The 15,890-nt window shown below is 46.9% G+C and overlaps 1 protein-coding gene across 1 annotated transcript in view; it reads left to right on the top strand.

The window, feature by feature from the left end:
* Positions 1–1,455: 1,455 nt before the first annotated feature.
* The window catches only part of LOC308673887 (transient receptor potential cation channel subfamily V member 1-like), a 28,954-nt gene continuing 14,519 nt past the window's right edge, over positions 1,456–15,890 (top strand). Inside the window, exons 1-9 of the mRNA XM_081337933.1 lie at positions 1,456–1,812; positions 3,302–3,468; positions 5,457–5,609; positions 7,104–7,244; positions 8,597–8,895; positions 9,681–9,857; positions 13,223–13,387; positions 14,331–14,426; positions 15,434–15,504. Coding sequence (XP_081194059.1) covers positions 1,520–1,812; positions 3,302–3,468; positions 5,457–5,609; positions 7,104–7,244; positions 8,597–8,895; positions 9,681–9,857; positions 13,223–13,387; positions 14,331–14,426; positions 15,434–15,504 — 1,562 coding nt within the window. The 5' untranslated portion in view covers positions 1,456–1,519. The remainder of the gene's footprint in view (positions 1,813–3,301; positions 3,469–5,456; positions 5,610–7,103; positions 7,245–8,596; positions 8,896–9,680; positions 9,858–13,222; positions 13,388–14,330; positions 14,427–15,433; positions 15,505–15,890) is intronic.

Genomic DNA, 15,890 nt, shown 5'->3' with positions numbered 1-15,890 from the left:
AGAAACATTTCTGTAATGAAAACAGTCACTATCCCTTAGCTCAGCGCCTCTAGAAATCCCTGTTTCTTACAGAAACAGCAAAATTGAACATGGATATTTTTTTTTTTGCAGGCAAGAAAAAAAAATAACATTCATAAAGAGATGTTACAGGTAATCTTCAAACTTACGACCACAATTGAGCCCAAAATTTATGTCGTTAAGTGAGAAATTTGTGATGTGAGTTTTGCCCCATTTTACCCCAGAATGCTAAGCAAGGTGGTGGTTACATGAACCGTGCCCAGTTTTACGACCTTTTCTGCCCCGGCTGTTAAGTGAATCACTGCAGTTGTTAAGTGAATCACAAGTCTTTAAGTGAATCTGGCTTTCCCCACTGACTTTGCTTGTTGGAAGCCAGCTGGGATGCTTCAACCCATCATAAATACATGTCGGTTGCCAAGCGCTCAAATTTGATCATGTGGATGCTGCGATGGTCATAAATGCGAGGACTGGTCCTAAGCCATTTTTTTTTCAGTGTCGTAACTTCAAACGGTCCCTAAACAAATGGTTGTAGGTTCTCTTAATGACTCTTACAACAAACGTTGTAACATATAGTTGTCGTGTGATCATCTCATTTTATGACCATACGGTCATAAATGGCAGACTCCATTAGGGTCAAATGTCTACCTATATTATGACATCCCAGCACTTTAACTCACCCTCTGCTCTTTCTAAAAAAAGATATTTGCGAAGGATACGGATAAAGGAGAATATTTATAGATCAGAGTTGAACTGTGGGGTCCTTGCTGCTGTCTGAGTTTAATTGTTTTCCTGCAGATGTCTCATGACCCAACTAGGCAATATCATCAGTGCTAGGAGGGAGTGAGGGTTGGTTTCAATTAGAATATATATTAGGACTAGAATATAAATTGAGAGCAAACCTTGCTCCTTTCTAGCACTGAAGATGTTACCTGGTTTGAGTCATGAAATGGCTCCAAGCTCAGAAAGCACTACAGTCCTCCTCCTCCTCCTCCTCCTCCTCCTCCTCCTCCTCTCCCCAAACCCTTCTCCCTTCTAGCACTGATGACTTTGCCCAGTTGGGTCATGAAACATCTGCAAAAATACAGCCATCTCAGAGAGCACCAAGGACCCCGCAGTCCTCCGCTTCCTTCTCCTTCCTTCTAGCACTGATGACATTGCCTAGTTGTGTCATGAAATGTCTGCAAGAAAACAACCAAGCTCAGAGAGCACCAAGGATCCCTCAGTCTTTCTCCTCCTCTTTCTCCTCTTTCTCCTCTTTCTCCTCCTCCTCCTCCTCCTCCTCCTCCTCCTCCTCCTCCTCCTCCTCTTCCCCTTCTCCTTCTTCTCCTTCATTCCAAAAACCCCGCCCCCTTTCTATCACTGATGATGTTCCCTAGTTGGGTCGTGAAACTTCTGCAAGAAAACCACCCAGCTCAGAGAGCACCAAGGACCAATGTTTCATTTGCGAACGATGTTTCCTTTGTAGCTTCCAGGTGAGATCGGTCCTTTGTTGTAACCGGCCATGTCGAGTATCCTGGGGAAGATGAGAAAGCTGGGTAGCTCAGATCTGGAGGAATCTGAAACCACGGATGATCACACGGATGGTGAAGACTCTGCAGCCGGCACACCCAACAGTAGCACCAAGGGGACCAAGCATGGCATCTTTGCAAGACGAGCGCGGTTCGGGATTGGCGATGGTGACAAGGACATGGCTCCCATGGACTCCTTCTACCATATGGAGCAACTGGCCTCCAACCCCATCATAAAGTTCAGCCTGAGCTTGGAAAGAGGGCGGTGTGGGAACCACTGTCCCAAGTAAGAGGACTCATCTACTCTCAACTTTGCTCAGGATGAGGTTGCATATTTAGATTTTAGGGTAGAGAACATCCTGGACAAAACGTAACGTAAACGTTGCATATTGTTTAGAGACAGTTTAGTTTAGTGCTTAAGACACTGGGATAGAAACCAGGAAGTGGGGAGTTCTAGTCTTGCCTTAGGTAGGAAAGCCAACTTTCGCCAATCACCAGGAGACAAAGAGTTCTAGTCCCACATTAGACATGAAAGACAACTGAGTGACTTTGGGCCAATCACCAGGAGCCGGTGAGTTCTAGTTCCACCTTGGGCATGAAAGCTGGCTGGGCAACTTTGGATCAGTCCCTCTTTCTGAGCCCAACCCACCTCCTAGGGTTGTTGTTGTTGTGGGGACAATAGGAGTAGCAAGGAATGTTATGTACGTTTGTTGCCTTGTGTTACTTATAAATATAATAAAAGTAGGATATAATAAATAAATAAACAATCTGGGCATTTCCTTTCTCCAGTTGGAACGAGGTCCAACAATGCCGTACTGGAAAAAGAGAAACATCAAAGATTTGGGGGCATTTGGCAGTTTTATTTTCAAATAAGTCACTTTTTTTCCAGTGCCCTTGCAACTTTGAATGCTCACTAAACGAATGCTCACTAAGTTGCAGACTCCACTGGGTATCAGCTTGAAAAGTGGTTATCAGACTCACGATTTTGGCGGCCACGGAGGAACATGATTATCTTATCAGTGATGTAGGGAAAGTGGGCTTCCGGTTACCCCTTACAATCAGCAGAGTCACTTCAGTAGTGTGATGGGAGGCATATAAATTTAATCAATCAATCAATCAGTAAATCTCAACCCCATTCCTCCCTTTTCCTTTGGCAGGCTACTGTCCACAGCATCCATCAGGGTATGTGCTGGGAAAGCTTTCAAGATATACAATCAAAGGAGTCTCTTTAGACTCGTGATTTTGGCGACCACGAAGTGACATGACTCTCCTATAAGAGATGTAGGAAAAGTGGCCTTCCGGTTACCGCCGACAATCGGCAGAGTCGCTTCAGCAGTGTGCTGAGAAGCATATACATTTAATCAATCAATCAATCAATCAATCAATCAATCAATCAGTAAATATCATCCCCTTCCCTTCAGCAGGAGGTTGGACTAGATGACCTCCAAGGTCCCTTCCAACTGTATGATTATTATTAATCAGCAAATCTCATCCCCTCCCCTTCCCTTCAGCAGGCTACTGTCCACAGCATCCATCGGGGTATGTGCTGGGAAAGCTTTCAAGATATACAACCGTAGGAGTCTCTTTAGACTCGTGATTTTGGCGACCACAAAGTAACATGACTCTCCTATAAGAGATGTAGGAAAAGTGGGCTTCCGGTTACCGCCAACAATCAACAGAGTCGCTTCTGCAGTGCAATGGGAGGCATATACATTTAATCAATCAATCAATCAATTAGCAAATCTCATCCCCATTCCTCCCTTTTCCTTTGGCAGGCTACTGTCCACAGCATCCATCGGGGTATGTGCTGGGAAAGCTTTCAAGATATACGACCGGAGGAGTCTCTTTGATGCCGTAGCACAAGGAGACCCGAGTCAATTGGACGATTTGCTGATCTTCCTGCTGGAATCGCTAAAAAACTTGACCGATGCAGAGTTTAAAGGTGAGTGAGAGAAACATTGGTGTGCGCACATCACAATGAACGTGATATCCTGTGGAGACAACATTCTCCAGAAAGACCCAGGTTGGCTTTAGCAATTACAGGTAGTCCTCAACTTACGACTGCAACTGAACCCAACATGTCTGTTGCTAAGTGAGACAATTGTTAAGTGCCCAAATTTTACAACCGTTCTTGCCACGATTGTTAAGTGAATCACTGCAGTTGTTAAGTTGATCATATGGTTGTTAAGTGAATCTGGCTTCCCCTTGGATTTTCTTTGTCAAAAGTTTACAAAAGGGAATCACATGTTTCCCCGGGACACGACGACCGTCATAAAAATGAGCTGGATGTTGAGCATCTCAATTTTGATCATGTGATCATGGGGATGCTGCAATGGTTGTGAGAGTGAAAAACGGTCATAACTTACAATTTTCAGTGCCGTTGTAACTTCACTAAATGAACTGCTGTAAGTCAAGGACCATCTGTTTGTACATTTTCAGCAAGAGATTGTTTTTCTATTCTTCCCTTTTTTAATAAACACCTTTTTCTCAGGAGAGTTAGAAGAAGGTAAAACTGACAATCTGTTGTTTTTGTTTTAATCTGGCTCATGACGGGCTCATTTTGCAGAATCTTTTTGCCAGATTCAGGATCTTTGCTCTCATTTGCAATCTCTCTTTTATTTATAAAAGTGATTTATTGCCCAGGCTGGATGGGGGAATTCTGGGAATTGAAGTTCACACCTCTTAAGGTTGCCAAGGTTGAGAAACACACAGGGTGATTGGAAATATCTCCCTGCTGTCACTGCAACAAAAGAACTAAGGCAGGACAAGAAGAAGCGACAGATGGAAACTAACCAAAGAGAGAAGCAATCAAGAACTAAGGAGGAATTTCTTGACAGTTAGAACAATTAACCAGTGGAACAGCTTGCCATCAGACATTGTGGTTGCTCTAACACTGAAGGTTTTTAAGAAGATTGGACAACCTTTTGTCCGAAATCGTGTAGGGTTTCCTGCTGAGCAGTGTTGTGGCCCTGACCCCCAAGCCTGTCCTACCCGAGGAAGAGGACTCTGAGGATGATGGGGAGGAACTGGCAAGGCCTCCCTCTCCGGGACCCTCCCCTCTGGCAAGGCCTCCATCTCCATCTGAAGGCCGACAGGAGCAGCCTGTGATTAGCCAGGCTGGGAGTGAGCCAGAGCAGCTGCAGCAGATGGAGAGTAGTGGAGATGAATCATGGCTAGATCCCCGAGAACGGTGCAGAGCCAAGCGTTTACAGCAGCGTAGGAAGAGTAGGAGGGTCAGGGATTAGCTGAGTCACTGAGCCACACCCCACAAGGTACAAAAGGGGGTGTGGCTGCTCTCAGGACTTTGTGACGAACAATAATTTAATCAACTTCTGGTCACATCTTCAGAATTCTGTTGGATTTACTACCTGTTTGAAACCCTGGCCTGAATTCTTGACAATGCTTCTCTACTTTTGTTTCTGGACCGTTTGCTTGTTTGCTTGGACTCATTTTGAGTAATTGTTTGGAAGTTATCTCATTCCAGCCGACGCTTGAGGTAACCAGCCTATTTTGGCTGACTGTTTGTATTTTGCTGCCAAGGCCTTATCAGGAGGCAATTAGTAAAGCCTAAGGAATTAACCCTTGCTAGTTGTGCCTGCTTGTCTGTCTGTTTGTACCCCAGGAGGGGGGAACAGGACAAGCAGGGTGTTGGACTAGATGACCTCCAAGGTCCCTTAAATCATCATCATCATCATCATCATCATCATCATCATAACCATTATTACTATTATCTCAAAGGGATTTAACAACCAAATGTGAAATGAATTGAGTGGAAAACCAGGTACAAAGGAGAGGAAGGAAGTAATAATATTTACAATAAGATTTGAAAATCTTGAAAAATTGGACTCTTTCTTTCACCCTGGAAATAAGGCTGTTGAGTTGTTATTTTGGAAACAACCATTTTCTCCCATCCTGTTTCTCGATTCCCAGAGCCCGACACCGGCAAGACCTGCCTGCTGAAGGCCATGCTCAACCTTCACAATGGCCGCAACGACACCATCCCTGTCTTGCTGGAGATTGCGGAGAAGACGGAGAACCTGATGGAGTTTGTGAACGCCGGATACACGGACAGCTATTACCGGGGTAAAGACGGTGTGGAGGAGAGCCGTTTCTCTGGGGTTGCTAAGGCTTTGGGAGCTGTAGCATGGGAGGGGACCTTAAAGGTCATCAAGTCCAACCTTCCCACATCACTGCGGTAGAAGGTACCCCTCGCCTCGCAGGCATAATGCAGCCTGCCCGTTGTGGTTGTAACATGTGACGGTTGTAAACCAGGTCACCGGTTTTTGGAATGGGCATCAATTGGGTCATTCCATGACCGATTTTTGTTGTCAGTCGTTAAGCAAAAGCTAGGGTCATTAAGAGAACCAGCAGGATTTTGCTGCAAATAGGGAGCAAAACTCATCAAATGTGGTCACGTGACCATGGAACGCTACAAATGCGGGGGGGGGGGGCGGAGGCCGTCGGGATTTTGAATCTGGGTCATACATATTCCCAGGGAGGTCCATTGCAACTTCAGATAGTCATCATTAAGTGATTGGGCGTAAGTCGAGAACTACCTGTTAGATACACCTGCCTCCAGAAGCGGTGAATGCTCCAACACTGGAAGTTTTTAAGAAGAGCCTGGACAGCCATTTGTCTGAAATGAGTAGAGTTGCCTGCCTGAGGAGGGGGTCAGACTAGAAGACCTCCAAGGTCCCTTCCAACTTTATTATTCTTAGTAACAACCTGCCTCCAGAAGCTGTGAATGCTCCCACACTGGAAGTTTTTAAGAAGAGCCTGGACAGCCATTTGTCTGAAATAAGTATAGAGTTTCCTGCCAGAGGAGGGGGTTGGACTAGATGACCTCCAAGGTCCCTTCCAATTCTGTTGTTGTTGTTACCTACGGCACCCTGACCAATTGACAGCCACCCAGCCTCTACCTGACACAATTCGGCTGTGATCTCAAATTTTCTAATCACCTTGGGGTCTCCTTTCCTTTATTTTTCTTCATCATGAGGCCATCCTTCCTTCTGGGGCTCCAAAATGTGCCTTAACAATGTGGCTTTTGGATACCTTTCCCTTCAAACTTCAGGTGGGGTGAAAAGCTTAGATTGACCCCCTCTGACAAGAAGGTGACAGATTGTGTGAAATAATGGGGTCCTTGGAGGTCACTTAGCTGTGCTGGCTGAGGAATTCTGGGAGTTGAAGTCCACAAGTCATAAAAGGGCCAAGTTGGAAGACCTCTGCTAGTGGACCTCAACTCCCAGAATTCTGGCTGAGGAATTCTGGGAGTTGAAGTCCACAAGTCATAAAAGGGCCAAGTTGGAAGACCTCTGCTAGTGGACCTCAACTCCCAGAATTCCTCAGCCAGGCATGCTGGCTGAGGAATTCTGGGAGTTGAAGTCTACAAGTCATAAAAGGGCCAAGTTTGAAGACCCCTGAACTAGACCTTCAGACATTGAGTGAGAAGGACCGCAGCCAGCAGAATTCTGGGAGTTGAAGTCCACAGATATTGGCTGAGGGATTCTGGGAGTTGAAGCCCACCCTTCTTCAAGCTGCCAATGTTGAGAAACCCTGATCTAATGGATGCCTTTGCAGGTCAGACGGCCCTCCACATCGCCATTGAGAGACGCAACATGTACCTGGTCAACCTCTTGGTCAAGAATGGGGCGGACGTCCATGCGAGAGCCCACGGGGAATTCTTCCAGAAGATCAAGGGGAAGCCAGGATTTTATTTCGGTAAAGTCGGGGGCCACGTTTGGAATTCTTGTGCCTTGTCCAAAAAACCCCCTTAATTTGCCTTTAAGACCCTATGATTGATGCCTCTGTTCTGATCAGCCTGATTTGAGGAAGTTGGGAACAGTTGGGTTGGTCTAGCTGACCTCTGAGGTCCCTTCCAGCCCTGTGATTCTATGTTCTAAGGGATTCCCGCGCAAGTCTCCCAGACTTCCTTCCTTCCTTCCTTCCTTCCTTCCTTCCTTCCTTCCTTCCTTCCTTCCTTCCTTCCTTCCTTCCTTCCTTCCTTCCTTCCTTTCTCTCTCTCTCCCTTCCTTTCTCTCTCCCTCTATTTCCTTCCTTCCTTTTTGTCTCTCTGTCTCTCTCTCCCTTCCTTCCTTTCTCTCTCCCTCTATTTACTTTCTTCCTTTTTCTTTCTGTCTCTCTGTCTCTTTCCCTCCCTCCCTTCCCTTCTCTCTTTCCTCCCTTCCTTTTTCTCTCTCTCTCTGTCTCTCTCCTTCCTTCCTTCCTTCTTTTTTCTCTCTCTCTCTCTCTCCCTCTCTCCTCCCTTCCTTTTTCTCTCTGTCTCTCTCCTTTCCTCCCTTCTTTTCTCTCTCCCTCCCTCCCTCTCTTTCCTTCCTTCCTTTCTCTCTCTCTTTCTCTCCCTCCCTCCTTCCTTCCTTCTTTCCTTCCTTCCTTTCTCATTCTGTCTCTCCCTCCCTCCCTCCCTCCCTCCCTCCCTTCCTTCCTTCCTTCCTTCCTTCCTTCCTTCCTTCCTTCCTTCCTTCCTTCCTTCCTTCTGCAATATAATTCCACCGCCCCAGTTTACTGGTCTCTCTATATGGGCCACCAGGGACACGGTGGCTCAATGGGTTAGGACGCTGAGCTTGTCGATCAGAAGGTCGGCTCTTTGGCGGGTCGAATCCCGAGTGCTGCATAGCAGAGTGAGCGCCTGTTACTTGTCCCAGCTTCTGCCAACCTAGCAGTTCGAAAGCACGTAAAAATGCAAGTAGAAAAATAGGGACCACTCCGGTGGGAAGGTAACAGCGTTCCGTACGCCTTTGGCGTCTAGTCACGCCGGCCACACGACCACGGAGATGTCCTCGGACAAGCGCTGGCTCTTCGGCTTTGAAACGGAGATGAGCACCGGCCCCTAGAGTCGGAAACGACTAGCACGCATGTGCGGGGGAACCTTTACCTTTATATGGGCCACCAGCTTAGCATGAAAGTTTCTGAAGCTCAGCCAACATTTGCTGAGGGAAAGGGAAATCGGCCCTGAATAACAATTATTATACCTACAGACGTTCCTTCTGTTTAAGTCACGATTCTGCTCATTGTTTCACCCGCCTCTCTCCCGGCTGGTTTTCGGCCTGCAGGAGAGCTGCCTCTCTCTCTAGCCGCCTGCACCAACCAGCTCAACATCGTCAAGTACCTGCTGGAGAACCCCTACCAGGCGGCCAACATCGCCGAGCAGGACTCCATGGGCAACACCGTCCTTCACGCCCTGGTGGAGATCGCCGACAACACAGCCGACAACACCAAATTTGTCACCCGGATGTACAACGACATGCTCATCCTGGGAGCGAGGATCAACCCCACCCTCCGGCTGGAGGAAGTCGCCAACCGCAGAGGGCTGACCCCGCTCACCCTGGCAGCCAAGATGGGGAAGATACAGGTAGTCCTCGACTTACGATCGTTCCTTTAGCGACTGTTCGAAGTTATGACGGCACTGCAAAAAGTGACTTGCGACTGTATCGCAGCATCCCCATGGCCAATGTGACTAAAGTTCAGTCACTTGGCAACTGACTCATAAAGAATAGAATAGAATAGAATAGAATAGAATAGAATAGAATAGAATAGAATAGAATAGAATAGAATAGAATAGAATGGAATGGAATGGAATGGAATGGAATGGAATGGAATGGAATAGAATAATAGAATAGAATAGAATAGAATAGAATAGAATAGAATAGAATAGAATAGAATAGAATAGAGTAGAATAGAATCTTTAAATAGAATAGAATAGAATAAGAAATAGAATCTATATAGAATAGAATAGAAGATAGAGAATAGAATAGAATAGAATAGAATAAGAAAGAATCTTTAAATAGAATAGAATAGAATAGAATAGAATAAGAAATAGAATCTATGTAGAATAGAATAGAATAAGAAATAGAATCTTTATATAGAATAGAATAGAATAGAATAGAATAGAATAGAATAAGAAATAGAATCTTTAACTAGACTAGACTAGACTAGACTAGACTAGAATAGAATAGAATAGAATAGTTGAAGTCCACCCTTCTTAATGCATGCTGGCTAGGGAATTCTGGGAGTTGAAGTCCATGAGTCATAAAAGAGCCAAGGTTGCCTACCCCTATTGTAGTCCAACCCCCTGCTCAGGCAGGAAATAAAATCCAGGCGTCAGCATCCCGCCTCCTGTCTTCCCCTCTGCACCAGGTCTTCGCCTACATCCTCCGGCGGGAGATGAAGGAGCCGGAATGCCGTCACCTCTCTCGCAAATTCACCGAGTGGGCCTACGGACCCGTCCACTCCTCGCTTTACGACCTCTCCAGCATCGACACCTGTGAGAAGAACTCCGTCTTGGAGATCATCGCTTACAGCAGCGAAACCCCGGTGGGTCAAAGCTTTCGCCACTGGGCATGCTCCCGGGACCTTAGGACTCCCACTCCCAGGATCCTCCAGGCCTGGAATTCTGGGAATTTTGGGGTCCAACCTCTGGGGAAGGCCCCCTTGGGAAGCCTGGCTGGGGGCTCCCGGGATGAGGGGCTGATTCAGGAGGGTCACCTGGTTTCCTTTCCCCTTTATTAGGCCGTCATACTTGGAAGGACTTAGGTATTCAGAGATTCAGAGATTCAGATATTTGGATTTGGATTTGGATTTGGATTTGGATTTGGATTTGGATTTGGATTTGGATTTGGATTTGGATTTGGATTTGGGTTTGGGTTTGGGTTTGGATTTGGATTTGGATTTGAATTTGGATGATTTGGATTCGGATTTAACTGATGATTTAGATTTCGACTAAGGGACGCGGTGGCTCAGTGGGTTAGGACGCTGAGCTTGTCGATCGGAAGGTCGGCAGTTTGGCGGGTTGAATCCCGAGTGCCGCGTAGCAGAGTGAGCGCCTGTTACTCGTCCCAGCTTCTGCCAACCTAGCAGTTCGAAAGCACGTAAAAATGCAAGTAGAAAAATAGGGACCACTGCGGTGGGAAGGTAACAGCGTTCCGTGCGCCTTTGGCATCTAGTCATGCCGGCCACATGACCACGGAGACGTCCTCAGACAAGCGCTGGCTCTTCGGCTTTGAAACGGAGATGAGCACCGGCCCCTAGAGTCGGAAACGACTAGCATGCATGTGCGGGGGAACCTTTACCTTACTTTTTTTTAGATTTCGATTTGGATTTGGATTTGGATTTGGATTTGGATTTGGATTTGGGTTTGGATTTGCATTTGCATTTGCATTTGCATTTGGATGATTTGGATTTGGATGATTTGGATTTCGATTTAACTGATGATTTAGATTTGGATTTGGATGATTCGGATGATTCAGATGATTCAGATGATTCGGATTCGGATTTAACTGATGATTTAGATTTGGATTTGGATTTGCATTTGCATTTGGATTTGGATGATTTGGATTTGGATGATTCGGATTTGGATTTAACTGATGATTTAGATTTGGATTTGGATTTGGATGATTCGGATGATTCAGATTCGGATTCGGATTTAACTGATGATTTAGATTTGGATTTGGATTTGGATTTGCATTTAGATTTGGATGATTTGGATTTGGATTTGGATTTGGATGATTCGGATTCAGATTTAACTGATGATTTAGATTTGGATTTGGATTTGGATGATTTGGATTCGGATTTAACTGATGATTTAGATTTGGATTTGGAGTTGGATGATTCGGATTTGGATAATTTAGATTTGGATTTGGATCTGGATTTAGATTTAGATGATTTAAATTTTATTTGTTAAATTTATTTCCTCCCTTCTCACTCTAAAAAGAAGGTTTTGGTTTGGGATTTGGGTTTTTTTTGTTCATTTTTCTGCAGTAAGATGGGAAAGGAATGATTGGATTTAAATATACAACTCTGAGTGCAAAGAATAGATTTTATTTGCAAATGGGAGGAATTATTGATTTTAGTAGTGGGCTGCCTTATTTAGCCTGTCTCAATTCCAGCAAATGTATTTGATAAGTAGTTAGTAATCTTTATATTGGTACATTAATATACAGTAATATATTACTTTCTCTTTATCATCAATCTGTTTGACTGTCCCTCTGTCCCTCCATCCATCCAGGCAGCCTTATATCCATCCATCTCCCTCTGTCTTTCCTTCCATCCATCTGTCTATCTGTTTTTCCCTCTCCCTCCACCCACCCATCCATCCATCCATCTGTCCCTTCATCTCTTCGTCCCTCCCTTCCTCATTCCCTCCCTCCCTCCCTCCACCCACCCATCCATGCATCTATCCATCTATCCATCCATCTGTCCATCCATCCATCTGTCCCTCCATTCCTTCATCCCACCCTCCCTCTTTCCGCCCCTCTCTCCATCCATCCATCCATCCATCCATCCATCCATCCATCCATCCATCCATCCATCCATCCATGGGACATACAAACATATGTATGTATTTGCACATACAAAATCAATCCATAAATTTGTTTGGAGGTCAGTAGAGAAGAAAATAACTAGTTTTTGTTTAAGACGGATCCTGGTAACCCTTGACTGACCAAGTGGAAAAACTGAGCATTGCTCTTTGTGTGTGTGTGTGTGTGTGTGTGTGTGTGTATGTGTATTGTGAATCTCTTTTTTAGCAAAGCAAAGAAGGGCAGATGGGTTTACATCCAGCGTTGTCTTCCTTTCCGGCGATCATAATAGGTTCTTCCGCACGTCTCTGTGTGCAATTGTGGATTGTTTTCGTTTCCTTATTTATGAAAAGGCAAGGTCCGTCTGTCATCCTGGGGAATTGCAGGGCGCAGAAAAAAAAAGGACAATAAAATGAAAACTGCTCGGCGTAGCCCATCCATTCTCATACAACACTAACACTAACACAGCAGCCGAGTCATCAAACTTCCCAAAACAAAGAGGCAATAACAGTTGTGTTTAAAACATCTGGACAAACCAAAATCATTTGTCCTGGTTGCCAAAAAGACCTTGGTGCGCTCTCTTCTGCAATTTCCATTTCCCGAGTCAGGATTCCATCAAAGATTGGCATGAAAGCTGGCTGGGTGACTTTGGGCCAAACACCAGGAGACAGTGAGTTCTAGTCCCGCCTTAGACATGAAAGCCGGCCAGGTGACTTTGGGCCAATCACCAGGAGATGGTGAGTTCTAGTCCCGCCTTAGACATGAAAGCCGCCCGGGTGACTTTGGGCCAATCACCAGGAGACGGTGAGTTCTAGTCCCGCCTTAGGCATGAAAGCCAGCTGGGTGACTATGGGCCAGTCACCAGGAGATGGTGAGTTCTAGTCTCGCCTTAGGCATGAAAGCCGGCCGGGTGACTTTGGGCCAATCACCAGGAGACGGTGAGTTCTAGTCCTGCCTTAGGCATGAAAGCCGGCTGGGTGACTATGGGCCAGTCACCAGGAGACGGTGAGTTCTAGTCCCGCCTTAGGCATGAAAGCCGGCTGGGTGACTATGGGCCAGTCACCAGGAGACGGTGAGTTCTAGTCTCGCCTTAGGCATGAAAGCCGGCCGGGTGACTTTGGGCCAATCACCAGGTGACTATGAATTCTAGTCTCGCCTGAGGTGTAAAAGCCAGCTGGATGAGTTTGGGCCAGTCTCTCTCTCTCTCTTTTAGCCCAGCCCACCTCACAGGGGTGTGTGTTGTGGTGAGGAAACCAGGAGGAGAAAAGTGTGCTGAATTACATTCGCCGCCTTGAATTATTTGTAAAAAAGAATAAAGGTACGATGCAAATAAATAGATAAACGAATATAAAATAAACCCTCGGGGGGGTCTTTTCTTCCTAGAACCGCCACGAGATGCTCCTGGTTGAACCCCTCAACCAGCTCCTGCAGGATAAGTGGGACAGATTTGTGAAGCATCTCTTCTACTTCAACTTTTTCACCTACGCGGTGCATATCCTGATCCTCACCGTCGCTGCCTACTACAGACCCACCAAGAAAGAAGGAACGGTGAGACCACACCTCATTAAGCTTCTAGGGTTTGATTTTTTCTCTCTCTCTTTTACAGGTAGTCCTCGACTTACGACCACATTTGAGCCCAACGTTTTCATCGCTAAGCAAGACAGTGGCTTACCCGGGTTTCCCCCCATTTTTTACGACCTTTCTTCCCACCGTTGCTGGTCCTCCATCATCTCAGGGTCATACCTGATCACCCTTTGCGACCTTCCCAGCCGGATCCCAGCAAGCAAATTCAAAGGGAGGAAGCTGGACTCATTTAACGACCATGCAAAAAAGTCCTCAATGTACAACGACCCCAATTGAGCCCAAAGCTTCCGTGGCTAAGCGGAATTGGTCGGTGAAGTGAATTTGGATCCGTTTTACGATCTTTCTTGTGCCGGGTTGTTAAGTGAATCCCTGCAGTTGTGAAGTTAATCAAACGGTCGTTAAGTGAATCTGGCATCCCGCCCCCCCCAGATTCAGAAGGTCAGAAGGTCGCAAAAGAGGATTGTGTGAGCCCCGGATCCCTGCCACCGTCATAAATAGGAGCCCAGCCTCTGAATTTATGATCACGTAACCTCAGGGATGCGGCAACAGTCGTTAAGTGTGAAAAACGGTCACCGGTCACTCTTTGCAGTGTTGTGACTTTGAATAGTTGCCAAAGGAACGGTTGTAAGCCGAGGACCACCTGTAACTCACTGAAAAACCGGCAGTCATTCCCTTAGAAAGGTGGCTAAATGGGGCAAAACTCACTTCACCCATGTCTCGCTTAGCGACATAAATTTGAGGCTCCATTGTGTTCGTAAGTCGAGGACTATCTGAATTTGAAAATAGCAACCAGGATACTTCATCAGAGCTTATTCTCAAGCTGAGTGATCCGGTTTTTCCTTTCGGCAGTCCTCAATTTCGAATTTTGAATTTTCACGGTGTGTCTCTGCTTGCTCTCCGTTCACAGCCTCCATTTGCCTTTCGTCACACGACAGGCGAGTATTTCCGGGTCACTGGGGAGATCCTCAGCGTCTTGGGAGGTGCCTACTTCTTCTTCAGAGGGGTAAGAGTTTGGACCGGGCCCCCAGAGACCCCCTCCCACCCACCCCAAAACATGGGAGCACAAAAAAAGAGAGAACGGCACTTGGGACTCATCCATTCCTGCCCAGGGCATCGAAAGCTTGCAAATACGCGGAATCCTTGACTTACGGCTACCACCGAGCCCGTTGCTAAGCGAGACAGTTCTGAAGTGAGTTGTGCCCCAACGGAGGTGGGAAACAGGCAGTGGTGGGATTGAAATAGGTAAACCACCGGTTCTCTGCATGGATGCTGTTTCCGGAAGTCTGTTCTGGGCGTAGGTAACAAAAAATGAGCTACCGGTTCTTGCTGAAGTGGTGCGAACTGGCTGAATCCCACCACAGGAAGGAAGGAAGGAAGAAAGAAAGGGAGGGAGGGAGGAAGGAAGGGAGGGAGGGAGGAGTGGTGGGATTCAAATAGGTGAACAACCGGTTCTCTGCATCGATGCCGTTTCCGGAAGTCTGTTCTGGGCCTGAGCAACAAAAAATGAGCTACCGGTTCTTGCCGAAGTGGTGCGAACCGGCTGAATCCCACGGAAGGAAGGAAGGAAGGAAGGAAGGAAGGAAGGAAGGAAGGAAGGAAGGAAGGAAGGGAGGGAGGGAGGGAGGGAGGGAGGGAGGGAGGAGTGGTGGGATTCAAATAGGTGAACAACCAGTTCTCTGCGTGGATGCCGTTTCCGGAAGTCCGTTCTGGGGCTGGGCAACAAAAGATTAGCTACCGCTGGTTCTGCCAAAGTGGCACGAACCGGCGGAATCCCACCACTGGAAAGAGGGCAAAAAGCTGTGTGGGTGAGCCTCAGAAAAGGGGCCTTAGAGGTCATGTAGATCAGGGGTCCCCAACCTCTGGGCTGTGCACCGATACCGGTCCGCAGCCTGTTGGGAACGGGGCCGCACAAGCAGCGGGTGAGCGAGCGAGGCTTTATCCGCACAGGCGTGGGATCGAGCTGGCGTGTTTCTCGTCCCACTTTCCTCTCCTCTTTCTCCGTCCTTGCAGATCAAGTATTTCCAGCAGAGGCGCCCCTCTTTGAAAGCCATATTTACCGAATGCTACAGTGAGCTGCTTTTGTACGTGACTCGGAGAGATGCTTTGCTTTTCGGGGTGGGGGGTGAGGGGGGGTGGGAGGAAGGGAAGGGGGCAACTCTTCATTTAGCTAGTTTTTTTCCCCCTTTGGGTTCCGTGGGGTCTCTGAGCTTGGTGGCTTTCTTGCAGACGTTTCATTACCCAACTGGGTAATGCCTTCAGTGCTAGAAGGGAGGGGGATTTGCAAGGAGGAGGAGGAGGAGGAGGAGGAGAAAGGGGAATAAATGTGGGGTGCTTGGTGCTCTTTGAGCTTGGTGATTTTCTTGCAGACGTTTCATTACCCAACTGGGTAATGCCTTCAGGCCTAGAAGCGAGTAGAGTTTGCAAGGAGGAGGAGGAGGAGGAGGAGGAGGAGGAGGAGGAGGAGGAG

Source organism: Vipera berus, assembly GCF_964194415.1.
Source record: "Vipera berus genome assembly, chromosome: 1".
In the NCBI taxonomy this organism is placed as follows: Eukaryota; Metazoa; Chordata; class Lepidosauria; order Squamata; family Viperidae; genus Vipera; species Vipera berus.
The sequence above is the reverse complement of the archived record's forward strand: the minus strand, read 5'-3'. Positions and strand labels throughout refer to the sequence as shown.